This window comes from Panthera tigris, chromosome A3, assembly GCF_018350195.1.
Source record: "Panthera tigris isolate Pti1 chromosome A3, P.tigris_Pti1_mat1.1, whole genome shotgun sequence".
Lineage (NCBI taxonomy): Eukaryota > Metazoa > Chordata > Mammalia > Carnivora > Felidae > Panthera > Panthera tigris.
Window position 1 is genome coordinate 27,676,464 of NC_056662.1, and position 26,042 is coordinate 27,702,505.

Sequence of the window (26,042 nt, forward strand, 5' to 3'; positions counted from 1 at the left end):
GGGAGGGGGGTCTGGGGTGCGAGATGGGGGAGGAGGAGGGAGGGGGAGCGCCAAGCGCTCATACAAAATATGGCCAAAAGGCTTAGCATGCATGGAAAATTATTGCTGTCAGAAGTTCCTATTTACAGGGTCAACACCCTCCGTAATTGCTTCTGCGACCCCTCTCCCTCCCCCCATCCCTGCTGCCTCCCTTCCCAGGTAGGCCTGGAGCTGAGAAGCCCTCCCTAGAGAAGGGCCCCTGCTCCAGGGGCCCCTCCAGTCTCCACCCTCCTCTGTGGCTGGGAGGAAAGAGGGAGGGGTCGGAGAGTCCAGGACTCCTGCCCCCAGAACTGGGCGCCTAGTGATGGGGCAGAGGCGTGTGCTTAAAGCAGGGGGGGCCAGGGCCCGTGAGCGTGGAGGTGTGTGCTTCGGTCCTCGCCCGGGCATGCGAAAGCGCGGCGGGGGAGGTAGTGGCGGCCCCTCTGCCCGGGAGAGTTGCATAGACGTGGCCGGGAGGGAGCGCTCCTCCCGGGAGCGGAGCAGGCCGGAGGCCCCAGCGGGGTCCGGGGCTCAGTCGGTCCCTGGAACCTGGGGTCCCTTGAGAAGAGGAATAAATAGGAAACAAATCGAGGAGGCTCCTCTCTCCGGTCTCCCTGGAGTGGGAGTGGAAGGCTCAGGAGGGTGGGGACCTGCCCCATGACTGGATCTCCTGATACCCCTCACCGCCCCCCCCCCCCCTTGAGGGTAAGCAGGCTATCCCTCTCATTCTCGTGCCCCCTTCCCAGAGTTCAGGCTCTGAGGAGGGTGAGGCTTCTCCGTCACTCCCCAAGAGGGGGTGTGAGTGGGGGGTGGGGTGGGAAACAGCTTTCTTATGGCCGTTGCTGTCTCTCTCCTTGCCTGGCTCCCTGACCTCCCAGTCCAGCTGGGGAAGCCAGACCATCCCTGGGTGAGGCCAAGAGATTAAATATAACAATAAATAGATAAATAAATAAATACACAAATAAATAACTGGAGAGGCCCAGCCAGACAGGGGGAAGGGCATTTGTGAGGTGCCCCAGACTCCCCCCAACAAATAAGGAGGGGTACCTGTAGTCCTGGGGGTGGGGGAAAGTGCTCAGAGAATCTGGGGAGCGGGCAGCTGGAGACTGGAAGCCCAGGGAGGGGCTGTCCTGGGGTGAGAGGAGGACTACATTAATGGGGCAGGGCCTGAACTGCCCCTCAAGTCTGCCCCTGGTCAGGTGAACACAAAAAGATGAGAACTGCGGGGAGGAGGAGGGGGTCTGGAGAGAGTAGGGGGTGGGAGCGGTTGAGAAGGCCCTAGGACCGAAGAGGGTGGGAGATATATGTGAGCATGGTACAGGGGGCTGTGAATGGCTGGACCTAAGGCCAGGGTATGGAGGGGATCAGGGACAGACCGGGGACTCCAGGAGGGATGAGGATTGGATCCCTAGATGGGCACACATACAGCGAGACCCGGCAGAGGCCAGAAGGACGGTCTGGGGTTGGAATGTGGTCTGGGAGCTGCAGGGCCTGCGTACCGGTGTGGATGAGGAAACCACAACAGACGTGAGAGTCAAAGGTAGGTTTGGGCCTTAGATTGGGGTTCCAATAGAGGAACGATAGGAGAGACTCAGCTGAGAAGTGGGAAGAGAAGTCTGAAAGAGGGGAGAGGTGCGGACCTGGTGCCTGAGTTGGGAGCAGGGGGTCAAGGTCCGAGTCTCAGGGGGCGGAAAGGACGTTGCGGTCGTTGCGGTCGGTCGGGTGCGCTGGGGTAGCCAGTGCCAGAGGTGAGCGGTGGTTCTCGGGGCGGGAGAGAAAAGTTCCGGGCTGGGAGGGGTTCCCCACGAGGGGGGAGGGGTGGGCAGGGAAACGCTGTTGGGGCGCGGAGAGGATGGAGGTGGAGGTGGGGGGCCCCGAGGGCGGCGGCGGCGGGCGGCTCAGCTGGCGGGGCCGGCGGGCGGCGGCGGGGGCGGCTCGGCCCCCTTGACGCAGGCGGCCTCGCAGTGCTTGTGGAGGTAGGACTTGAGCGCGAAGCTCTTGTCGCACTGGCGGCAGCGGTAGTGCTTGAAGGCCGAGTGCGTCTGCATGTGCGCGCGCAGGTTGGAGCGGTCGGCGAAGGCCTTGCCGCAGTGCGCGCAGCCGAACGGCTTCTCGCCCGTGTGCGAGCGCATGTGGCCCTGCAGCAGCCAGGGCCGCGAGAAGGCCTTGCCGCACACGCCGCACTTGTGGCGGAGGTTGTGCGTGAGCACGTGCATGGCCAGGGCGGGCATGGACACGTAGGCCTTGCCGCACGTCGGGCACTTGCGCGCCAGCTGGCTGTCCAGGCTGCGGTGCGTCTGCTTGTGGCGGCTCAGGTTCGACGACGTGGCGTACGTCTTGCCGCACTCGGCGCACGCGTGCCGGTGCCCGCCGCCCGCCGGCGCCCCCGCGCGCCCCGCGCGCCCCCCGGCGCTCCCGGCGTCCCCCGCGCCGCCCGCGTCCCCGCCGCCCGCGCCGCGCCGCCGCCGCGAGCGCCCGTCCGAGATGAAGAAGGCGTCCATGGAGTAGCTGTCGGTCACGGCCGCCTCCCCGCGGAAGTAGCGCGCCGACAGGCTGGACTGCGGGCTCTCGGGGTCGCTGTACTCCTCCGGCGCCGCCGGCGGGTAGGCGGGCTCGGCCGGCGCCAGCTCCAGGCCGGGCTTCTGGTCCGCATCGTAGCTGCTGGGCGGCAGGCAGTGCGGGGCGTAACCTGCAGGGGCGGGAAGGGAGCGGGGACGTAGGTGAGGCGCCGCAGGGGGCAGGTCACACTCCCGGCGCTCTCCAGCGCGGCGTCCCGGAGCTCGCTCTTGGGAAATGTTGGCGCTCCTAACGAAGACGGCGGTCGCTGTCCTGCGCCTCCGCCCTGCCTGTGTTCACATCTTCCCGCTATGGGCCACCGATGAAACAACCCCTGCGCCACCCTCTTGGAGCATGGCGCCCCCACGGTTCCACGGGCTGTGTGTTCGCTAGCTTCTTAAGTGTTCACAACCACGCACTGAAGGTCTTACTGTTTTTCACACCCAATTTACAGACAGAGACGTAAAGAGTCTAAACTCCCAGCTAGTAAGTGATAGAGCCAAGATTCAGACCTTAGCAGGTTGACGCCAAAGGCCATGCTGCCTTTATTCTAACAGCATTCTGCCATTCCAGTGCTGTAACTTCTTTGAATCTGTTTCCTCATCTACAAAATGGAGCTTATAATTGGGCTCTCCCTCCCAGGGTCTTTGGAAGGGCAGAGTTAAGTGATGAAAAGAAGCACGTATTAAGCATGCACCAGGCCCTGCTTCAGTGCTTTATGCATGTTAACTCATTCAGTCCTTACAGGCCCTACAAAGTGGTGCCGTTATCATCCCCAATTTCTGTGTAAGGAAATACAGAGAAAGGGAGAGAAGGAGTACCCAGTAATTACTATATAAATGTTAGCTATTATAATTATGCTTTTTATTTGCTTGAATAAGTGTCCTCACTGAAGGTTATTTAATTGTCTGCCTACCCCACCAGGCTGTGAGCTTCCAAGGGCTGGATTTGTGTGCCCAGCATGTGCCTGGCTTAAAAAAACAGGTGTGCAATGAGTAGATGTTGCATAAATGAATTACAGCCCTGTTAGACCCATCTCCCGGGGCTGCTAGAGGATTTGAGAGGTCAAGTGTGTGGCATGTACTAGGTGCTTCAGGAATGGGACTTCCTTGTACTTGCTCCTGAGCCTGTTTTGCTCCCAGCTCCACTAAGAAGCATTCTGGAGTCTCCCTGTGAGAATTCACCTCCCCCCCTTCTTCCCTCCTCTTTGGAGTTGGACCAGAAATCCTGTCTACCTTGGGTTTGTGTGATTGGTGGGTAGGCAGGCCGAGGCTCGCCCAGGGGATTCCACAGAGGCTTCCCAAGTGCAGGGGCCACCATGATTTGTCTCTCCTTCCCAGGGCCTAGCGTGGTCCTGGCACCCTCCTCAGACCTGGGGTCCGGGCTCTCAGGGGAATTTCTGGCAGACATGCACAACACTTACCGACCTGGCACCAAATTACAAAGTGTTTCCATTGTCTTTGGATTCCAGGAGAACAAGGAAAGTCAGGCCCCTTTCTGAGGCTTCAAGCTGGGGAGTGGCACAGCAGGAGATCTGACCTTCCTTCTGACCTTGAGACCCGTTCTCCCCACTCTCCAGCCTCCCCCACTCAGGAAAACAGGTGGAATAGGACTTTGTAAGCAGGGAACTGGATTCACAGCTTTTCCTTACTTGAAACAGCCTGCCTGCCCGATCCAGCCTCTGTACCTCTTCCTCTCATCTGGAATTTGGGATGGTCACAGAGTAAAGTCTGTGCAGAGTGTCCCCCAGCCCTGAAGGCGAGGGCATGCCCTTTTTTTTCTTTCCCTTCAGCTGCTGGCACAAGACAGTCTGTACACAGAGTGACTGGGGACTGTGGGGGTGGATGACTCAGTAGGGAGGGGCTCGGGTTGCAGAGAAGGCAGTGGGGCTGGCAGTTTTTTAATGGGGGAAGGAGAGTTGCTCTGCCTCCCAGCACCCCATTCCTCCCCTCCTGTCTGCCTTTGGTCTGGAGGCACTCCCCCCCCCCACTCCAGGAATCAGGCCCCAAAACATTCAGGGAGTATTGTTTCAGACTGAGTTAAATACCTGCCTGGTACTCCCAGACCTCCTGTCCCTGGTACTTCTATTGTAACTCCTGAGATAGTGCAAATATTTATTTAGCGCTTACTGCATGCCAGGCTTTGTGCTGGGCGCTTCACTCCCATCACCTGACCAAATCATCACAAAAACACTTTCACTACAGATAAAGAAACTGAAGTATGGAGTGGTAATGGTGCTTGCTCAGGGGTGGAGTAAGGATTGGAACACTCTGCCCTGCTCCCTTGCTTTCCACACACCCAGAGGTCCCGGAGGAAGTGGCTACCTCCCATCCCCAGGGCCCCAGCTAGCCAGCGCTCCATAAGCATTTGTGAAATGGGTGATAAGTGGCAATGGAGATTTGCGGGGCCAGCCTCACTCCCCAGCCCAGCGTGATCCGCTGTAGGCCATTCTGCCTACCTGGTCTTCGGACAGCTTGACTCCTGGCACAGATTCTGGGTGACCTTGAGCAAGTCATGTACCTTTCTGTGCCTCAGGGGATAGATAGTATAGGATCCATGTGTCAGGGGATCACTGATCATGTGACCAGCGCGTGTCCTGTTACTAAATAAGGACGGCATACTGGTTAAGAGCATAACCTTGGTGCCCCACTGCCTGGATTGAGTTCTGACTTGACTCTTCCCAGCTGTGTGACCTTGGACAAACTGCTTGCCCTCTCTGTGCCGCTGTTTCCCCAGCCGTAAAACGGGGGATAATGGAAGCATGCAGACAGTTGCGGTAGGGAGTCTGCGAGTAAAGAAACCGTATGTGAAAAGTGAACAAATACTAATGAACATCCTAGAGAACTTAAATGTGTCAGGTGCCATTTTGAGGGCTTTATATACATGAATGCATTCCATCCTCTTGACTCCAAGGTTGGTATCATCTTACAGACCAGGAAATTTAGACACAAGATGGTTAAGCAACGTGCCCGGCTAGTAACTTAGGGCCAGGATCCCAACCCAGGATCCCAACCCAACAATCTCCCCACATGGGTTTCTGTGCTATGGTTTTGTTGGCATCTGCTAAGACACATCTTGATGCTCTTCTCTGGGCCTCTGTTGCTTCAGGACGTGTAATTTCTACTTCAGGTTTTGGTGAGAAAACTTTTGGTGGGTGGCAGGGGTTCAGTGACCCAGGCCAAGTCCTCACGGACTCCCTGCCTGTGGTGCCCTCTGGTGGCAGCCTATAGCACTGCAGCAACTTACTCCTGTCGCTGGGGGGCTCTTTACATAGAAATAGGGGCGCCTCAAACAAAGGCTGCTCTTCAGCCTTGAGACGGATGCAGAATTGCCTTCAGGACAGGCATTGCAGACCAGACCTGATTCCCAGCAGCCGTGAAGCTCCACGTGCGTTGTGTGGGTGGGGGCGGGGTAGAGTTGTGGGCTAGAAGAGAGTTTTCGTGGTCATATCGGGAGGAGGTGGTTCTAACTTGCTTTGTGACCTTGGCCAGGTTACTTAACCTCTCTGGACTTGGTCTGTACGGAAGAAGGTCGACTGGGATTTTTTAAAGACCCGTTCTGCATCGTGGCTCTTTCTGAATTAGATCCTCAGGCCCTTTTCCTGTCCCTCCAGCACACCCCCAAGCTCCCTCAATTCCACCTCACTCTCCTCAGAGCCACCCTAGACCTCTCCTTGTCTATGTGACCTTGGCAAGTTATGTAACCGTTTTGTGCCACGTATGTATAAGGGAGCTTGTAATAGCACTGAATGAATTAATGCATATAAAGTGCTTAGTACAATGCTTGGCACACAATAGACTCCCCAGCTGCTATTATTATTATCATTATTATCCCTACATTTCCTGGTGATATCCTTCTAATCTAGCAAGAGGAGAACAAGACACACATGGGAGTCTCAGGCTGCTATATGATCTTGGGCAAACCACCTCACCTCTCTGGGCCTCAACACTGGAGAATCCTTTAGGACGCTAAATTGTGTTCTAACTCTGTGCATGGAACCCTGATGGGTTTTTGGTGCTTTCCTCTGTTCCACAGGTGACCATAGATGGCTGAGCTACTTGTCCCCCATCTGATAGAGTGACAGAGTGGGTCACGATAGAGGCAGGAATGGCCAGGGACCCAGGGAGAAGAGACATGGCTCTCATCCTGGTTCTTTTACTCATATCCTAGCTGTGTGCTCTTGGGCAAGTCACACAGCCTCTCTGGGCTTGAATCCCCCATTGGAGGGATCGGGACTAGAGCCACCCCTGCCACCTGGGGGAAGGCTCAGAAACACTTTGGAGACAGCATACACATGTCACCTGCGAACGACTCTTGGCCTTCTCTGCCTAAGAGTCTCGATACTTTAGATTGAAGGTCCAGAATCCGTTAAAAATGAAAAATCTGGTAGCCAAAGGAATGGTGGGAAGGGAATTTTACGAAGATGAAGGTGCTAGGTGTTCTACAGACACGGTCTCACCCAGCCGTCTGGCCCCTTGGGGTGAGGGGAGGCATTTCTGGTAAGTACCATTAACAGTACCACTGCTTTCATCGAACCTCCCCTGGGTGCCAGGCACAGTGCTAAGCCCAGAGGCCCAGAGAGGGGAGAGGATTTGCCCAAGGTCGCTGGAAGAGAAGCTAGGCTTGTAACCCTCCGAAGCCTGTGTTTTTTTCCAGAACACCCTAGCTGGACGGAGACTGCTGGGGTAGGAAGTTTTCAACTGGTGGGGGGGGGGGGGAAGGAGCAATGGGTTTCTTTTCCGGGTAACACCCCCCACTTGGCCCGTGTCTGATAGGATGGTGGGGTGTTGGGGGTGGAGAGAAGCTATTTGAGAAACTGTTCCAGCCCCTTGTAAGTTTTTGCAAATAAAACTAACAGAAGTAATGATTGACTCTTGTTAAGCACTTACTCTGTACAAGGCACCCTGCTCAGTGCTCTGTGTACATTACTTCCTCTCTAAGGGAACGTGATAGTCACTTCCTCCAGGGCCGTATAGAAGCTGAGGCCCAGAGAGAGACCTTGACCCACCTCAGGTCACAAAGCAAGTTCACACCAGAGTTAGGCCAGCCTCCTGCCTCTCAGTCCTTGACTCCCTTTCCCAGGCTCTCCCAGATTCCCAGGGTCCCAACCTTCCTCCAGGGAATTTCCAGCCCCAGTCCCACTGTCCTGCCTTGAGATGGGCAGAAAAAGAGAGGGGCCTGGTAGTGGGCCAGCTTTCCAGGTGGCCCACTTTCCTGAGGAGGGCCCAGCCCTGCTTGGTGGTGGGAGCTGGAGGGGCTGCTGCACGGGTATATTTAGAGCTGCTTCTTGCTGTGCCAGGGCCTCGGGCCTCGAGAATCAGCTCCAGCCAGCTGAGCAGAAAGCCAGGTCTGTCAGCAGCAAAGCGGGATAAAAATAGTTTCTCCTGTCTGCTCACAGAGCTGGGCAAAGGGGCTGGTGCCTCCCCCTCCCCTTATTATAGCATCTTTGTTAGCTGTTCCCTGGGCACCAGACCAGAAATGACACCCACATCCTCCAAGGGCCTAGCAGCTGGTACACCTGCCCACTGGGGAGGGTCCCTGGGAGTCCAGATGAGCAGGGGACAGAGTGAAGTCTGGCCCAGCATGACCACGGCTGTAGGGTGTGGGGCTGACGCCTACTGACCCAGGCCCAGGGAGTGTCTGGAGGATTCCAGGGTCCCTCCCTACCTTCCCCCCACTCAAGAAATCCCACATATTCTGTTTCCTCCTGACTGTGACCCAATTCCTGTGGCCCGTGGGGAGGTCCACAGCTCTGCAGGAATCAATAGGAAAGATTTTTCAAGGGGTTGTGGAGATAGGAGTGGGTGGCTAAGGGTCTTGAATTGCCTAGCACTGACTGGTCTGCTCCCTTGGGGGAGTCTCCGGAAGGCCCTTGCACCATGCATGCAGGCGCTCCACGCCTCCTGCTTTCTGCCCTCCCCTCCTTCTGTTCCAGAAGGGTACAGTCAGAGGGCCCATTCCAACCTCCCTTCTTACCCAAAGGCTGGCAGCCGGACACCGCAGCTGGGAGGGAGGCCAGGAACTCTGGGGGTCTCATCTCTCTCAGCAAGGGTCTCATCCTGCCTCTCAGAGGGCCTCCAGGCTATGGAGGGTCCCTAGAACATGTAGATGAAGCACTCACCAGGGAGGTGCGACAGGGTCCACCATTTGTGCCCCGTGACCTCATGCAAGTCACGGGTCTCCCTGGCCTCGTTTGCCTTTGTAGGTTGGAGCTAACCCTCCCCTGTGCTCACTGCCCTTTGCCCACAGTGTGTGTGGGGAGAGTTGGGGTGTGGGGAGTTTGGGGGATGATATAAATTTCTGTGCTGACATGGGGACTTGATGTATTCTTCTGCTGTCCCTCAGGAACCACAAACAGACGGCTTGAAAAATAGATGCTCAGCTCTGTCCCCTCATGTCACCCTTGTGATCCCAGGCTTAGAGGGGACTGTGGACCCCAGATTCCATATCCCACATGGGCCCTGTTATTCCATACTCCCACTGACTAATGCTTAGAAAAATCAGATTTCTGGGTCCCTGCAAGGTCAGAGCTGAAAGAGATCAAGTTCAACTGCTTGAGTTCATGAGAAGGAAACTAAGGCTGGGGTTGGGGGAGACCAGTCCAAGACCACAGAAAAAGCTAATGGTGAGTCTAAGACATCAACCTGGCAAGCCTTCAGAATGGACCTGGGCATGACCTTGAACTAGAAATTCGATCTGGATTGTAATCCTGGGCCCTGAACATTGACCTGGACCTGATCTCGGACATTGAAACTTGAACTTGGACATGAATTTGTTCTGAATCTTGGACTGGACTAGCCCAGGACATTGACCTTGGACCTTGTCCTAGACTTAAGTTTGGACCTGGATGTTGGGCCTGGATCTCAGATCTGGACCTGGACTTTGAACCTGGACCTCTGACACGTCTCTAACCTGGATCTTGGGCCTAGATCAAGACTGAGATACCAGGGGAAGTGGTAGTTAAGAGCCAGATGGGCCTGCTGTGTGTCCTTGGGCACCTCCCCAGCTGTCTCTGGGCTCCCTCTGCCAAGGAATTGGGGCAGCCCTTTTGCATCCCTGCTCCCCAGATGGCCTTTCTGAGGTGTGGGGTGGATGTGTTGGGGACTTTCAGCCGGGCTTCCAGGCCTGGCCTGGAGCGACTCCCTGGCGCCATCAGAGGGAGTGAGAGGAAGTGGGCGCTGGTGTAATGTGGTCAACTAGATAAGCCCATGGGCAAGAGTAGGAGTGCTTCTTCAGCCTGCTGGAGAGGTTTAATGTAGCTGTGGAGGGCAGACAACTGTGTTATTGGATTGGCATTGATCCCTCATCTGCCTGGGTCAGATGCACTCTGAAGCAGTACAGGGGCAGGACCAGGGTGGGGGGGGGCAGAGGAGGGAGGACAGGGAGCCCAGCTGGAGTTCAGAGTTGGGGTGTGAGGGTGTGATGGAGGTAGGCAGTGAATATGGGCTGAGATCCACGGAGACTACAGCCACGCAGATAGATGAGCAGCAGCCTGCTCTGGGATGGCTGAGAGTTCCCCCAGCATCTCCCCAGGATGCGAAGGGGTGGGCTTGGTGGAGTTGGAGGGCGAGGTTCTGAGAGGGTCAGGAGGATGTGAGTTGGCATCTCACAAGACGGAATCTGTGTTCAGAATCACTCAGGGGAGAGGAGGGGAAGGGGAGGCTGCACTGAGGCAGAAAACAGTGGAGGAGCAAGGGGAGAAGGAGGGGGAGAAATGAGGCATTGTATTGGACAGGATGGTGGAATTAAATCTGGTCTGCCTTCTTTGGGGAGCTCTGCAGAAAGGCCTAGAGATTTTTCCATTTGGGAAGCTTCCCCTTCCCTATTTAGGGGCTCTTTGGGCTGGGGCGAGGCCTGGAGCCCTGATGCACCTGCACCTTTTGCCCAGCCTGTAGAGGCTGAAAAGGGAGGGAGTAGAGCATTGCTTGTGTGTGTGTGTGTGTGTGTGTGTGTGTGTGTGTGTGTGTGTGTGTAGGAGGAGTCCTCCAGGAATCCTCAGCACTCCCAGGCATTCCCTGAGCTGGGAGTACACCTCTTTAATTTGGGGCCCTGAATCTTCATCACTTAGGAGCCAGTGGTTCTCCTGACCTCCACATTCACAGGCCCCCCTCCCCGCACCCCTTCCCAGCTTCCCCTCCCACCAGCCTCATCCTGACCCTGTAGCGGCTGCTGCAGGAATGGCTTGTAAGAGGATCTTTCTAATAACTGGAACTATCTCCAGCCCCAGGCCCTTCCCCCCTTCCCCCCTTCCCCCTCCCTTCTCCTCCCTCCCTCCTTTCCTCCCTCCATCTCCTCACCTCCCCCCCCTCCTCTCTTTCTCCTTGTTTACCCAGCACACTTACACACGCTGGGAGAGAAAAACGTCGGCTCAGCAATTTTTCACACTTCCCTCAAACGCTCAGCAAGGTTATTTCCGGCAGAGTGGAGACAACGGGCCACTAGGAGCCGGTAGGCTCTCTGAGGACCCCCAGCACCCTACCCACCCGTGGGATGAGGGAGCCTTCACTGCCCAGTCTAGCCACACCCCAGGGATAGGAGAGGCCCCTGACAACAGGATGAGGCAGACCTTGTGTTTCCTGGCCATACCCAGGCTTGAAGGGTCACCCCCTGATCTCCGGCACTAACCCTGGACCGCAGATACCGCCAAGAGCGGCTAAGCCAGGGTGCCTGTCCTCACTGTGGGGCAGCCTGCAGAGAATGAAGCCAAGAAATACCTGGTCTCAGAAACTCCGCCACCCTCAGCCAGGCATTGGATGGCAAACAGAATCCTACAGAAACCCCGACAATGGCCCCCTGCATTCTGTTAGACCCTCATCCAGGCATCTCCAGAGCCTCCCATTCCACACTTGACCTTCACAAAAGCTGAGCTTGTCAAAGTTGGAAGGATACTCAGTTCAGCCATCCAAACTCTTTCCCTGCTGGGGAGGCAGAGGACCACAGAAGGGAAGACACTTGCCCAAGGTCACATAGCGAGTCAGAGACCTAGAGCCCAAGTCGCTCAGGGTTCTAGGCCAGGGATCAGACTATCAGGACAGCCGGAGGATTCTCTGGAGGCCAGGGAGCTGGTCTACAACCTTCTGGGGAAAGGGCAAAAGACAAGGAAGTTCTGGGGTGCCAAACCTGGTGGAATCCCTGTGGGAACACCCCTGCTGATAGCTTTGCCCCAACTTTTGCTCTGACCCACCGTTCACTCAGGGGCTCCTTTCAAAGCTTTTTTGGCCTGAATTCAAAGCAAGGCACTCCTGCCTCCCTCCTGAGGAATAGTTTGCAGTTTAGACTGTGCATGAGAAATTCTCTAGGCTTCTCTGGGTTTCCTCAACTGGCCTGGGGACAGGACCACAGAAGCCTCAGGGGGTGGGAGCCCAGGATTTTGTGCCAGTCCCCCAAGGAATCCACATCCCAGTCTTGCAGGCATTTCTACCCAGATCCTAGCACACACACGCCCCAGCCCTGGCATGGTCCCAGGTCCACCCTCTGTCCTGCCAGCACTCAGACAAGCCCAGCCATATCCCTGGGCCTCTGTCCTCGAACCCAAGAGGCCCTGGGGTCAAGAAAAGAGGACAGTAGAATGAGAGACATATGGGCGAAGAAAATGGGGGTTGGTTCTCTTGGGGATCTGGAGGAGGCCAGGGGCTGAGGGGCTGCAGCTGTATCCCTGATCACTCCCTAATTTCTTTGACCTTGATGAGGTCACAGAGCCTTTTGCCCAGCGCCCTCTTGCTACCTGGCTTGACAGAGTGATGGAATGTGGGTGAAGTGCTTGGCAATCCCCAAGGTGAAACTCCCACCCTCCCTGGCTCCTGCCTTCACCACCTCAGCCCACCCCCCATTCTCAGCCCTTTCTTCTCTTCTTTTTCTCTCCTCCTCTTCTTCCTCATCTCCCCCTCCCCACACACCCCAAAGCCAATGCCACATGTGATGTCAGATTTCTTACTGCCAAAGGGATGCCTCTTCTCCAGACACCTGCCCTGGTGTGGGCCATCAGAGGAGAACCCTTTTGTGATCCCCTTGATGGGGGATGGGATCTACGGAAGCAGTCTCAGATTCTTCTCTACATCCTTCAGAGATCACCCCCTTCTGAGCCTGAATGACCTCTCTTGTCCCTCAAACCCTTGTCCCTGCGGGAACTTGCTCTGAGAAGAGATGGAGTGTGTTGGGGGTGGGGGACTTACAAGGAACAGCAGGGCTGGCTCTGGAGGGGGTTGAGAAGCTGGAGTGGGGAGGGAGTGCAGCCCAGGGGACCAGGAGCCACTTTGGGGGAACCCCTCCTAGAAATCCCCTCTTCCTTGCAGTCCCCAGGACAGGCCCAGCCTTTGGCAGGCATGTGGCTGAGGGTAACAAAAGAGTTGCTGAGAGAGGGGACCTGAGAACACTTGTCTGGCATCGCCAGGGGGAGCAGGCTTGAAGGGAAGGAGGGAGCCCCCAGCTACACCCAAGGAGCCAACCCTGTCTCCCCAGGGACTGGTAGTGCAGGCCCGCTTATCTTCTCCACCAGGGCAGTACACTCAGACATCCAGCCTCCTTCCCTCCACTGGGGAGAGGGGACCCACAGACTGCCTTGTGCATTAGCCCCCCAGCATTAGCCCTTCGTGGGTGCCTCTCTCTCTCTCTCTCTCTCCATTCTCTCACCACCCCTCACTCCAGCCCCGTTTAGGGCCACAACTTTCTAAGTCCGGGCTGGCGCGTGGCTGTGGGATGGATCGACCCTGCGACTTTCCCTTTGTAGGGACCTAGCCCCTGCCCCGCCCGCCCGGCCCTCGGGAAGCCCGGGAGGCGCACACAGCCAGGGAAATCTCTACCCGGGGTTCCCTGCCGCGCGCACCCCTCCTCGTGGCCCGAGTTGGGGAGGGCCCGAACTCCCCTCCCTCTTTCCCTCCCCCCCGCCACCCCCCCCCCCCCCCGCCGGGTCCTACTCACCGTTGTCCCCGGGCGGCCCCCGGGCGCCAGGCAGCACGTAGGCGGTCTCCAAGGGGTGGTAGGTGGGGGCCGGCACCCCGCTGCACTGGAAGCCGTCCCCTTTGATCTTCTTTACCAGGAAGGAGCGCGGCATGGTGCGACTGGCGGGGGGCTCGGCGGGGGCACTTGCGTGGGGCCCCGGTGGGGGGAGGCGGCCAGCCGGGCGCGATTGGCTGTCGGCGCGGGGTTTCAGCACTGGACAGCTCCCAGCGGGCGGGCGGGCGGGCGGCAGCGCGGAGCCGGCACCGGTGGCGGCGGCCCCGGCTCTGGCTCGGGCTCCCGCTCGGGCTTGGCGGCGGCGGCGCGCAGACAGGCGATCGCTGGAGCTGTGCTCAGCACTCCGGCTGCCTGCCGGCTTTATATGGGACGCAGGCTGGAGGAGATCAGGTGGTCCCCTAGCAATGGAACTGTTCAGCGCTCTAATCCATCAAATGTCCCCCAGGACAATCGCTCCGCACACGTTCCCCTGAACCGGCAGCGGTGGGGGCAGGCCAGGCGCAGGGAGCAGCGGGCAGGCAGGAGGGGAGAAAGTGAGGGCGAGAAAGGCGCAGAGATACAGAGAGACGGAGAAAGGGGGGGGGGTGGAGGGAGAGAGAGAGGAGAGAGGAGATACACAGAGAAAGACAGAGACATACACTGAAAGAGGTAGAAATAGAGACCGAGATAAGGACAAAAAGACACAAGAGAGAAACAGAGAAAGAAGGAAAACAGACATGGAAAGAAGTAGCAACACACGCTCACACACCCATGGGAGAAAAAAAGAGATCCAGACACACAAAAAGAAAGCCCCCCCAGGGATGCAAAGAAAGGGAAAGAAAAGTGTAAGATAGAGGGAGAAGCCGAGGGGAGAGGACAGAGAGTGGTCCGAGCAGTCGGGGTTCAGGCACATGGGGACACAGGGAAGGGGATGCAAAGAAAAGAGAGTGAGCTCGCCAGCCGCGACCCTCCTGCCTCCAGTCCTCTCCCTCTCCCCCAATTCAGAAGTGGCCAGTGTGGACACTCAGCTTTAACTAGAGGAAGTCGGCACCCCCACCCCAGCTTGGCCTCCCACTGAAGCCCCTGTTGGGTTTGGGGTTCAACTTTCTTCTCCCAGAACTGGTGGGGGCAGCAAGTCCCCCATGCCGATGCCGGCCCCTCTCAGCCGGTCCTGTTCCGGTGCCTAGCTCAGGCAGGCGCTGCAAGAGGAAGTGAAAATCGTCCAGTAATTAATTTCCCTGCTGCCGGGGGGTGGTGGTTTTGACACATCCGAGGCTGTGTCTTTCCCTGAAGCGGGGAGCAGACAATAGAGACACGTGGACTGGGAAGGGAGAGGGGGGAAGGGAGGGGGAGCGGGGCTCCCGCTGGAACTCTTTGCAGGTCAGCTCCTTTGTCTCCAGGAGGATCTGAGCAGACCCCCCCCCCCCACCATCCTGCCAAAACCTAGGGGGAGCCTCTATATCTTGGAGGATGGAGGAGCAGGAGAACTCAAACCCCTGCCCAGAGACTTGCTTGGCAAAGTGCCATGGTGGTGGGCTGGCCTCAGCAAGTATGGGATGGCCAGTGCACAAGAGTCCCAGAATTGGACTCCAGGAATGTCAGGATCTCATTGGTCAACAGCATTCTGTTTATGGGATGCCAGGCTGACGGAGTGGGGATGTGCTTTTGGCACTGGGTCATTCGATACCAGTTGGGAGACTAAGACCCAGAGAGAGTATGGAGGTGCCTGAGGTCCCACAGTGACTCAGCAGAAATTTCCAGAGACCCTTGTGTGGCCTTTGGGCACCACCGAATGAGGGGCTTCCACTAGTCTTTGAGGTGTGATGTGGAACCTTGGAATAAAACATGGACCCTTGAGCTTGCCAAGGCCCTGCACGATCTGGGGGAGTGGTGCCCATCTTCCCAGCCATATTGCCTCATATTTCCCCCCTGGGACTTTTTTCAAATCTCAGTCACTGAGGGTTGAGATGATCATATCCCTTGACACATGGCATACCCCTGTGTTCCCTACACCAGCCATACAAGCAACTTCTAGTTCTTTAGGTTTGGTGCCCGGTGGCTTATCTCTTGGCCTCCACAGTGTTTCCTCCTTTAGATTGTCCTTCCCTCCACTTCATCCTAGCATGCCCCTACTTGTCCTCAGGACTTAGCTGAGGGATCACTTCCTCTAGGGGAAGTAAGTATCCCTGTCTTCCTGTATTGTAGACTAGGTCAGCTAGCCCATTAGCCCCTGAGCTTCATGGGGACAGGGACTCTGTCCCATGTGTGGCTCAGCATACTCTTACAGGGTGCAGTGGGGGCATCCCAGCTATCTTACTTGCTAGCTGTGGAATGGTGGGCAAGTTATTCAACTGCTCTGTGCCTCACTTTCCCCCTTTATAAAATGGGAATAGTAATTGCTGTTAGCTCAGGGGCTTGGGAGCATTACAAGAGTTGCTATATGTAAAAGGCTTGGAATGGTGCCTCGCCTATTCTAGGTACTCAATACATGTGGCTTTTATATGCACAGTTGTACCTGGAGCACCCACGTGTTTGTGGGGTTCTGTGGAGTAAGTGGTGGCAATCCTAGTCCCTGCTCTCTTGGAGGTGACATTCAAGGGGCAGTGGATGGACACTGAAGAAGGAAACACTGATGTCAACAGTATCCTTTCAAATAGTTGCTCAGTGCTGTGAGGGACATAAAACTTGGTGAGGTGATGAGTAAGGGTCTCCCGGAAGAGGGGACATCTGAGCCGAGACTTGAGTGATGAGATAGAGCTGGCTGTGGGCGGAGCCAAGGAGAGGGTGCTCCAGGCAGAGGCTCCACAAATTCAAAGGCTCTGAGACAGGAGTGAGCTGGGGCCATGGAGGAGTGTGTTGATGGTTATTTGTGGTGGGTCCAAATTTTTGAGTTTGTGCTGGGCTCTGGGATCTCCGTCTTCTATGGGTGCTTGGTCCAGTGGGATGTGTAAGACAAGTGGGTGCCCATGAGCTCACCTCTGCCTGCCTGGTGGTTCCCCCGTTCTGATCTCCTACAAAGAGACAATGAAACTGAACCCAGAGAGCCAGAGAGCTTCCCAAGACATTGAACATTCATGATGGCTTAGGGACAGAGCTGGAACTGGGCTCTCTCTCGTCAGGTCTTCTCACTGGGCAGGATGGAGAGGTAATCCACCCCAGAAGTGACATAGTCAAGGTCCTGTAGAGCACTAGTAGGTTGAGTGTAAGATCCCAGGTCTCTGGGCACCTGGGTGGTTCAGTTGCCTGGCATTTTTCTAACTCTTGATCTTGGCTCAAGTCATGATCTCATGGTTCAGCTCATGAGTTCGAGCCCCTGTGTTGGCCTCTGCACTGACAGCACAGAGCCTTCCTGGAATTCTCTCTCTCTCCTCTCTCTCTCTCTGCTCCACCCCCCCCCCCCCCCCCCCCCCCCCCCCCGCTCATGCTCACTCTTCTCAGAATAAATAAACTTAAAAAAAAAGAAAAAAGAAAAGAAGAAAAAAAAGAAGAAACCTTCAGCCCAGAAAGTGAGGTTCAAAAATACCTACCTACAGTGTTAGGGGCGCCTGGGTGGCTCAGTCAGTGAAACATCCAACTTTGGCTCAGGTCACGATCTCACGGTTCATGGGTTGGAGCCCCGCATTGGGTTCTGTGCTGACAGCTCAGAGCCTGGAGCCTGCTTCAGATTCTGTGTCTCCCTCTCTCTCTGCCCTTCCCTTGCTCATGCTCTGTCTTCTCTCTCTCAAAAATAAATAAACATTAAGAAAAAAAAAAAAAACCCTACAGTGTGGGGAGGCCTTAAGCATGGAGGAAATACACAATGGCTGGCACAGTTTCATCACTAGGACACTGAGAAGGCCCTTCTGTCCCCTAAACCTCTCCTAACATTGGCTTCCTAGTTCCAGAAAGTCTGCTATGAGAAACTCATTTCTCCAAGTCACCATCAAATAAGTAAAGAGCTTTAACCTTAGGGATGTCTGCTGCACCATCTGAGACTGGAATAAAAGCCCCAAACTGGGGGAAATGGGGAGGGGGCTATGAAGAAGCCACCTGCTTGATGGAATGTTCTGTAGTCATTAAAAATCATCATACAAGGGAAAAAGCTCACGGAATCCTGTTAAACGAAGGATCAGCATCCCGAAATCTCTCCTAGCATGTTCACAACTATGAACCAAAATAAAAATAAACGTGGAAACTGAACGGATGATGGGTCTATGGGTTTGCCCCTCCCCCCTTCTTTCCCTGTTTTCTGAAAAAGACCATAAAATGTTTCAATTCAACAGGCATTGATCTTGGACACTTGGTAACTACTCCCTTACTTCTAAAGAGAAGAACTGATACATTTTGTAAAACATGTCAGGATATTCATTCTTCTGACTTTTGGGAACATAGCGCTGCTGGTGGCAACTTTCCCCAGCGACAATAATAATTATTGTTCTATCAACGGCAGCAGCACTGAGCAGCTCTGTGTGCCTGGCACTGTTCTAAACACTTACCCTCCACAGAAGCTGGCCTTGCCAGGGGCTTTAGTGAGAGGGATTCAGAGTCCGCCTGTTTTCGGTTCAAATCCGAGTTCTGCCATTTCCCAGCCACGTGGCTCTCTGTGCCTCCGTTTCCTCATCTGTAAAGTGGGACCGTTAACGGGGCCTGCCTCACAAGGTTGCAGTCATGATTAAGTGACAATGTACCTGTGAAGTGTTTGGAGAAGTGCCTGGCACACAGTGACCTGCCTTGATAATTGTTGACCGATTTAACTTCCATGGCTTCCCTCATCTCAGCCTCACCATGACCTCGTGGCCGAAGACTCTGTTGTGCCTCATCTGTAGAACCCACGTGACATGATGAGTTCCAGACCACAAGGTTACTGTGTGCAGGAACCGGGGAGGGTCCCGGATCCGTGTGGCCCACAGCCTGCCTCCCCAGGAGCCTTGATACAACAGGTCTCGCTAGTGGGGGCTGCCGTCTCAGCCCTCTCTGCTCTATTCAGTCTGCCCTGGTATCCTCCAGATTTCAGCCTTGCTCTGCCCGTCCGGGAGGAGGCTGGCTACTGGTGTCTGGGTGTGGATCTCAGTGCTGTGTAACCCAGGTGGCCGGCAGAACTGCCCCGTGCCTCGCTCTGCACTTCTGTGGAGGGGACGAGGCATCATATTTGCAGGGTTCACCGCCTGTGGTTAGGAAGGAGCAGTGCCCCGGGAGTCAGGAGCTCAATTCTAGTCCCGGCTCTGCCCCCTTTGCTCCTCCTTCTGGGCTCCAGCTTTCTCGTCTGTCAAATGGGCATGGGAGAAGATGGTCCCTGAGCTGCTGTCCAGGGCCGATAATGGAATTCTGTATGAATTCCAAGGAGGAGAGTGGCCGCAAATGCATCCACTCCACGCTGATGGGGCTCTTTTTCTGGTAAGCTTCACTTACGCTGCCCTGTTTCTCCAGTGTGTTTTATCCAGGCCCTCCTCCTCTGGGCCAAAGGGAAGAAGATAGGAGAAGGATGAAGCTCTGTACCTCAAGGCTCACAGAGGCGACTTGCCTGAGGGCACACAGTGGGCTCCCTGGAATTTGCTAAGCCCCATGTTCTCTACTGGCCCACTTTGGTTTTCTGGGAAGCAGATGTGAACACCAAGGCCAGAAATTTATGGGAGATAACACTGTGGGGGGAAGGACGGGTGCCTTCAGCCAGGGTGCAGGTGTGGTACCTGTGAAGGGAGAGGTGGGACAAAGGAAGAGCGGGGAACAGGAGCCTCAGGCAGTGGTGCGGGTCCAACGAAGCGTGACCAGCCCACAGGGCATTCCAGCACAGGGATTGCCCCATGCTGGACAGAACGGCAGGCCCTCGTTCCTCGCTGTGCCCTGTCATCAGAGGGGGCTGTACTGGGGGAGGAGTGCGGCCTCAGCTCAAACACTGTGGCAGGTTGAGAGGGTGATGCAGCTGGAGGCTCGGTGACTGCAGCCCAGACGAGGGCCCAGTGGCAGGCACCTTACCGGGGCTGCGCGTGTTTTTCTTGATTCATTTAATAAACACTTACGGCTCTGGGCCACGTGCCAGGTACTGATCTGCACGCTTTCCAAACATTACCTTAGTTCCTCCTCACACTTGCCTTTTCAGGCCCGACGGTATTGTTCGCCCTATTTTCCGGAGGAGGAAACTGAGCCCGGAGGGGTTAAGTAACTTGTCCAAGGTCTCACAGCCAGTAGGCGGTGAGCCATGGGTCCAACCTGGACAGCCTGCCCCAGGGGTTGTGCTCTGACCACTTTGCCACACTGCCTCCTCTCCAGCGGCAAAGGGCCTGGCAGCCTTCCATTTGCATTCCTCATTGGCTCAGGAACTCAGAGCCTCAGCAGACTCCAGGAAGGGGCCACCTGGAGGGGTCAGGAGTGTGGCGGGGTCCTAGACTCTCTTGAAGCTTCTACCGTATTCCCTCAATGCCTCCCACCTTGAGGCCTTTGCAGTCCTGTTCCTGCTGCCTAGAGCACTCTTCCCTCCCTCCGTACTATTTACCCTTTCTCTTATCGCCACCCTCCTGCTTGACCCCAGGATCTAGCCCAGGACAGAGATATGTGGTGGGAGGAGTGTGTTTCAGAGTCTCAGATGATGACAATGCTAGCTGATATATATTGAGCACTTATTATGTGCTGGGAGTCAAAAGCAACCCTTTGTGTGGTTTGACCATCAAAACAGGCTGCCAAGAGGCACCGGGGTGGCGCAGTTGGTTAAATGTCTGACTCTTGATCTTGGCTCAGGTCATGATCTCACAGTTCGTGAGTTCAAGCCCCATGTTGGGCTCTGTGCTGACAGTGTGGAGCCTGCTTGGGATTCTGTCTCTCCTTCTTTCTGCCCCTCTCCTGCTTGCACTCTCTCTCTCAATAAATAAATAAACTTTAGGAAAAAAAAAAAACCACCAAGCGGAGCCTACTGAGAGCCCCGTTTTACAGATGAGGAAACCAAGGCTCAGAGAGGCAAGATGACGTGCTCAAGGAGGCCTAGCTAGGTGTCAGGATTCAAACCCGGCTGATCTGGCTGCAGAGCCCTGATTTTAAACCACAGAGTCCTCCTTCTAAGAGGGCCAAAGGTGCTAATGCTGGGGGACGTAGGGGAGGGCCCTCCAAAGGAGTTCTCCTTCCTCCTCCCCCTGCCAGGGCTGAATGCGCCTCAAATGAGAGCCCAGATCTGTTCTATTTACTGCCACACCCCATGACCTACAGAGGGCTGGGCAAATAATGAGTGCTCAGTGCTATATCTCTTGAATGAAAGAATAAACTGTCGAGTGAAAAAACCTCCTTGTGACCCCATTCACCTTAGTCCTCTTTGGCCTGGGTTTGGGTTGATTTGTCAGCTCTCAAGATTTGCTTCTGCTTCTGGGGACGATTGAGTCCCTATCCTGACCATCATAGACCTTGACATTCCTCCATTAAAGTGTCTTGCCTTCAAAGTTGGAGATGTTCTTGAATATGCTAACTCTGTGCCTGACAAGGTCACACCTTAATTAGCTCCCTGAAACTTCTAGAAAGGCCTGGTTGCCTGAATCAGAGCACCAGGCTCCCTGCAAGGTCAGGGGACTTGAGACAAACCCCCAGCACGCATTGGGGGGGGGGGAGGGGCGTGGAGTGGCTAATAGACTCTTACACCAGAGCCCCCCATTCAAGCAAGTGAGATGGCTCAGAGTTTGGGCCTGGGTCACCCCAGGCCAAGTTTAAATCCCAGCTTCATTTCTTCAAGCTGCGTTACTTTGGGCGAGTCACTTTGCCTCTCTGTGCCTCTATTTCACCTGTGTAAACGGAGGCCAACGATGGCACCTATTAAATAGGGTTGTATGAGGCCTGGAGCATGGCTGGGAGCTCTACTTGAATAGCCTTTGGGATATCAGCATGATCCCCTCAGCACCCCCCCCATTTGACAGCTGGGAAAACTGAGGCATGGGACGGGAAGTTCTGGAACTTCTAGGCTCCTGCCTGCCAGATCAAGGCTGCCTCCCTCTCTTCCCCAGCAGCCGATCCCACAACCATCCTTGGCAGATGCTGAGGTTGCTGTTGGAGCTGCTGAGTTGGCATTTCCAGGCTTCCAGGGCTCCTGGCATAGAGGAATCGACCACTGTCAGCATCCCCCAGTTTTGCCTTCCTGCTCTCTGCCTCTGCTCATACACCAGCTGGGACCCATCAGCTTCTGGAGAAAGCCAGGAGGTGGCCCAGGTGTGCAGAGGCAAGGGACTTGCAATATTGACCCATGCCTGACCCCAGACTTAATGGGGGGGGGGGGGACAGCCTCCCAAGGCGTCAGAACACCCATGTGCCCCCAGTGCACACCTTCCCAGCCTCTCCTCCGTCTCACCCAGCGGAGGAAGGGCTGGGAAGCAGAGGGGTTAAAAGCATGGGATGGCCTGGGTTCGAACCCCGCCTCCACTGCGTACTGGCAAGTTATCTACCCTGACCCTACCTGCCTTCTCTGTACCTCAGTTTCTTCGGCTGCCAAATGGGGATATTGATACTACTGGGACTTACCTCACAGAGCAGGTGGGAGATGAACGAGGTGTTTAGGATGCCTGTTTGCACACAGTTGGTGCTGGTAATGTTAGCCATTGTTAATTCCAAGTCCACTGTTTGCCAGTTGACCTCTAGGACGTTTCAGCCCCCAGGAGCATCTCCTCTCTGACTCCCGTGGCTCTAACCGTCAAGGTCCCGCAGGGAAATCCTGCCGGCCTGGTACACAGTAGGGGCCTGCTTAAAAGGCCTGCTTGGCTGTGATACTGCATGAACTTATGGAACCCTCACAACCACTTTTGGAGGGACTCCGTTTGTTTATACACATTTTATAAAGGAGGACACTGGGCACAGAGAGGTTAAGAAATTGCCCAACGGCGCACAGCTACTAAGTCTGCCGAGGTTTACTGAGCGCCTACTGTGTGCCCGGCACTGTACGAAGGGCTGGGGACATAGCAGTGAACAAGACAGACCCGCTTTCATGCCGCTCACACCCCACTGGGCCGACAGAGAATAGACAAGTGGCAGCTTCCTGCCTACAAAATGCTGAGAAGGTAAGTGACCTGGGGCAAAGATAAGTGGGGCGAGGGCTGTTTAAGGTGGGGTGGCCAAGGAAGACCTCTCTGAGGGGCCGACTTTCATGTAGGGTCCAGAACGCAGCCGGTGCTTGCTTGGGCCCCAGGGCATCTGTCTAGCATTGCTGTGACAGCTTCGGTCTGGAATCCTACAGATCCCAGGACTGGTGGCATCTACAGCTCAGTGGCCTAGTTCAGCTTCAAAGTGGGTAATGACTTGCTCCTATTCCACCTCTGTGGAACAGTTAAAAGGATGGGGTAAGGGACTTAGCTCCTGCAAGCACCACTATTCTCATCTGTGAAATGGGTATCTCTCTCCAGAGAGCTGAGATGATTAACACAGATAATCCAGAGAAAGTCCTGAACACAGAGCTGGGCACAGCAGAAGCACCTGATCCTTGGGGGGCTGGAGTGGACAGGTGACCTTCCTTGTAGCCACCCAGCACCTTCCAACACCCTTGACTCATGAGTCCCCTCTTTTCACTAGAGGAGTCCCTACTGGACGTCCCTGCTTCCTCTGCAGCCACAGCAGTCACGTGTCCCAGGCTAGCCACTTGCCATTCTTGCTGGAGTGTGGCAGCCTTTACATTGAGTGTCCGAAAGCAGCAGGGACAAAGGTCTGAGTGTCAACATCTGGAATTGGAGTCAGCAGTGTGAGCTCTGGCCTCAGGGCCTCCCCGGTGTCAGCAGTGACGTCTCCCTAGGACTAGGGATTCTGCCCGGTCTGGGGCTTTTTTTTTTTTTTTTTTTTTTGTTCCTTCCTTGACATGAAGTCTTCAGTCCTGGTTTCTGACCACCTTGGAGATTCTTCAAGCATGTTTGCTGCCATGGATCCTGGATGATTCAGCAGCCCCTCGATTGTCTGAAAAAACTAATGTTTTTCTCAGGTTGGGTGGAATCCTACAGACTCTACCCTTCCGGCCCAGGATGGCCCCAAGGGCATATGCAGGCACTCAGTTCCTGGCGCTGTCCTCGCTCTAAAGGCAGGGGTCTTGGGTTGTTCACATTTGTGTCCCCGGCTCCACAGCGTGGCTCAGCAAAAAGTCTCAGTACACGTTCATGACATGAACAAATATGTCCACGACGTGACCCAGCCCGGACTGTCCATCCCTGTCATGAGCTCAGATCAAGCTCCCTCCCTGTGTTGTTGCTAAACGTCCTGTTACCTCCCCCTTCCCTCTCCATCTTCTAATGTTTATTTATTTTTGAGAGAGAGAGAGAGAGAGACAGAGCGCGAGCAGGGTGAGGGGCAGAGAATCGGAAGGAGGCTCCAGGCTCTGAGCTGTCAGCACAGAGCCCGCTGCGGGGCTCGAACTCACGAGCTGTGAGATCATGACCCGAGAGCTGAAGTCAGACGCTTCACTGACTGAGCCACCCAGGGGCCCCTTCCCCCCCTCCCCCATCTCCTGCTCACAAGAGCACCACACCTTCCCTGCCCCCCAGGAGTGACCAATTGATTGCAGCTCAAGAGCCCACTTTGGTTGGTAGCAGTCGCTTGGAGCCTGGGGTTGCAGGAGATTCTGGGACTGAGCTTGGGTTTAGTGGAAAAGACTGCTAAAATTGATTAAGGATGTCTGCCAAGATACGGGAGGGAAGGGAAGTGCTAGCATGCTCCTGATGCACTTGTCACTTGCTGTCAAAGGCACTCCACAGAAAGAGTTCAGGTCCGTCATTGACTTGGAGAGGAAAAGTATTATGCCTTTAATTCCACTAGCCTTTATCGGAAATTTCTTAATCCTTCAGTGATGAATGCAGGCAACAGACCACAGTGGTATTGGTGGGACCAGTGACTTTGTCACTAATAGAAACCATACATATTTTCTTATCACCTTACAGCTGTTCCAGATATCTTGAAATATCATTTACACTCATCAGGACTGGGAAATTACAATGGTGATTTTCTAGACCCTGCGTTATAATGCATAGTAAATAAATACATATATTACTATAATGCAGACTTGTTTTTAATATTTTGATAACTCTTTGAGTGTAATTGGTTTCTTTTGTAATACTACGCATTTTCTTTTCTTAATTAATTTATTTTATTAATTTGAAGACATAATTCTGCGAAAGGGTCCATAGGATTTACCAGATATCAAAGGATTCCATGAACTCTGGCCTCTCAGGTTTTGGGAACTCCCTCCCAGCTACCTTTCCAAGTTCCCTTCCTTATCCTGGATCCGGGAAGGAAACAGGAGGGTGAGGTGAAGTCCTCCAGGCAAGAGAAGCCTATCACACAGCCAGCTCCTGTGCCAGCCTCCCTGGGGTAATGTGGGAGGTGGTGAATCAGCAGAAGCCTTTAAGTTGATGGAGAAAAGGTTGTGCAGGCTACTTCTGGGCCAAGGCTGGACTATCTCATGCCAGAGGCGAGAAGCTGGTGTTTCCCAAGGTGATACGAGGGAAGGAGTCTGAGCCTGACCTCATAAAAGAAGGAAATTTCAGCCCCAGAGAGGTCCTGGGGCCATGCATCCCGGTTCATCCATCATCCTCATGAGCTCAGATGCCCTGGACAGGGGGGAGCCTGTGGCATATTGGAGTGAGAAGCCCATGGCACAGGAACAAGGGGCCCAAACCCCTTCATCCAGCACATGGAACTTACCCTTCGTCACCTCATTCATTCACTTATTCATTCATTCTCTTACGCGCTTTTACTTAGTGCCTAGTAAATGGGGCCAGTCATGTGCCAGGACCTGGGCCGGGCACTGGACAAAGAGATGGAGAAGACTCAGTCTTTTCTTCTTCTTCTTCTTTTTTTTTTAAACATTTTTTATTTTATTTTTGAGACAGAGAGAGACAGAGCAAGAACGGGGGAGGGTCAGAGAGAGAGGGAGACACAGAATCTGAAACAAGCTCCAGGCTCTGAGCCGTCAGCACAGAGCCCGATGCGGGGCTCGAACTCACGGACCGTGAGATCGTGACTTGAGCTGAAGTCGGCCGCTTAACCGACTGAGCCACCCAGGTGCCCCTCAGTCCTTTCTTCAAAGGACACAAGCGAAAAGGCAGTGACAATATAATGGCTTGATGCTTTGACTGAAGAAAGTCCATGATGTCCCTGACCCGGCCTAGAGGGGTCAAGGAAGCTCTCCAGAGGCAGTGACCTTTCAAGTGAGTAGGAATTAAGCAGGCCCTTGGGTGATGAGGAAGAGTGTTCGGGAAGCAGGAGTGGTGGCACATGCAAAGGAGCTGGGGAGAAAGAGGACAAGCTGGGGACTTGGTGGGTCCCCACTGCCAGGGGTAGGTGCATGGCTGGAGGGGTCACGTAGGAAGCCTGGAAGACGCGCCTGGACAGTTTCCGGGCTGTGATGAGGAAGGGGTGAGGGCCCCTGCTGTCTCATTTGTCAGAGGCACTGAGCTATGACTTCGGTGGCCTGGGCAAGTTCAAGGTCGCCCGTCTGGGGTGGGGGAGGTGGAGACCATCTCACCAGGGCCGGCAAAGGCCAACTGGGAAGCTGGGGCCACTGCCTGCCCCTCACGGCAGCAGCCACGAAGTCCTTCTGCTCTGAAGGCCTGAGTGGG

The 26,042-nt window shown here is 55.1% G+C and overlaps 2 protein-coding genes across 2 annotated transcripts in view; one reads left to right on the plus strand and one right to left on the minus strand.

The window, feature by feature from the left end:
* The window catches only part of FAM110A (family with sequence similarity 110 member A), a 125,266-nt gene that overhangs the window by 3,986 nt on the left and 95,238 nt on the right, over nucleotides 1–26,042 (plus strand). The gene's annotated exons all lie outside the window — the stretch shown is intronic.
* On the minus strand, nucleotides 1,917–13,624 carry SCRT2 (scratch family transcriptional repressor 2). The gene is made up of 2 exons (XM_042980711.1): nucleotides 13,492–13,624; nucleotides 1,917–2,707 (listed from the first exon to the last, which is right to left on the minus strand). Exons 1-2 carry the CDS (start codon nucleotides 13,622–13,624, stop codon nucleotides 1,917–1,919), a joined length of 924 nt encoding a protein of 307 aa, XP_042836645.1.

Excerpts from the sequence above, each read along its gene's own strand:
- SCRT2 (XM_042980711.1), bottom strand. The coding sequence starts at position 13,624 with ATGCCGCGCTCCTTCCTGGTAAAGAAGATCAAAGGGGACGGCTTCCAG. Across the intron at positions 2,708-13,491 it reads GGGGCCGCCCGGGGACAACG|GTTACGCCCCGCACTGCCTG; the intron begins GTGAGTAGGACC and ends CCGCCCCTGCAG.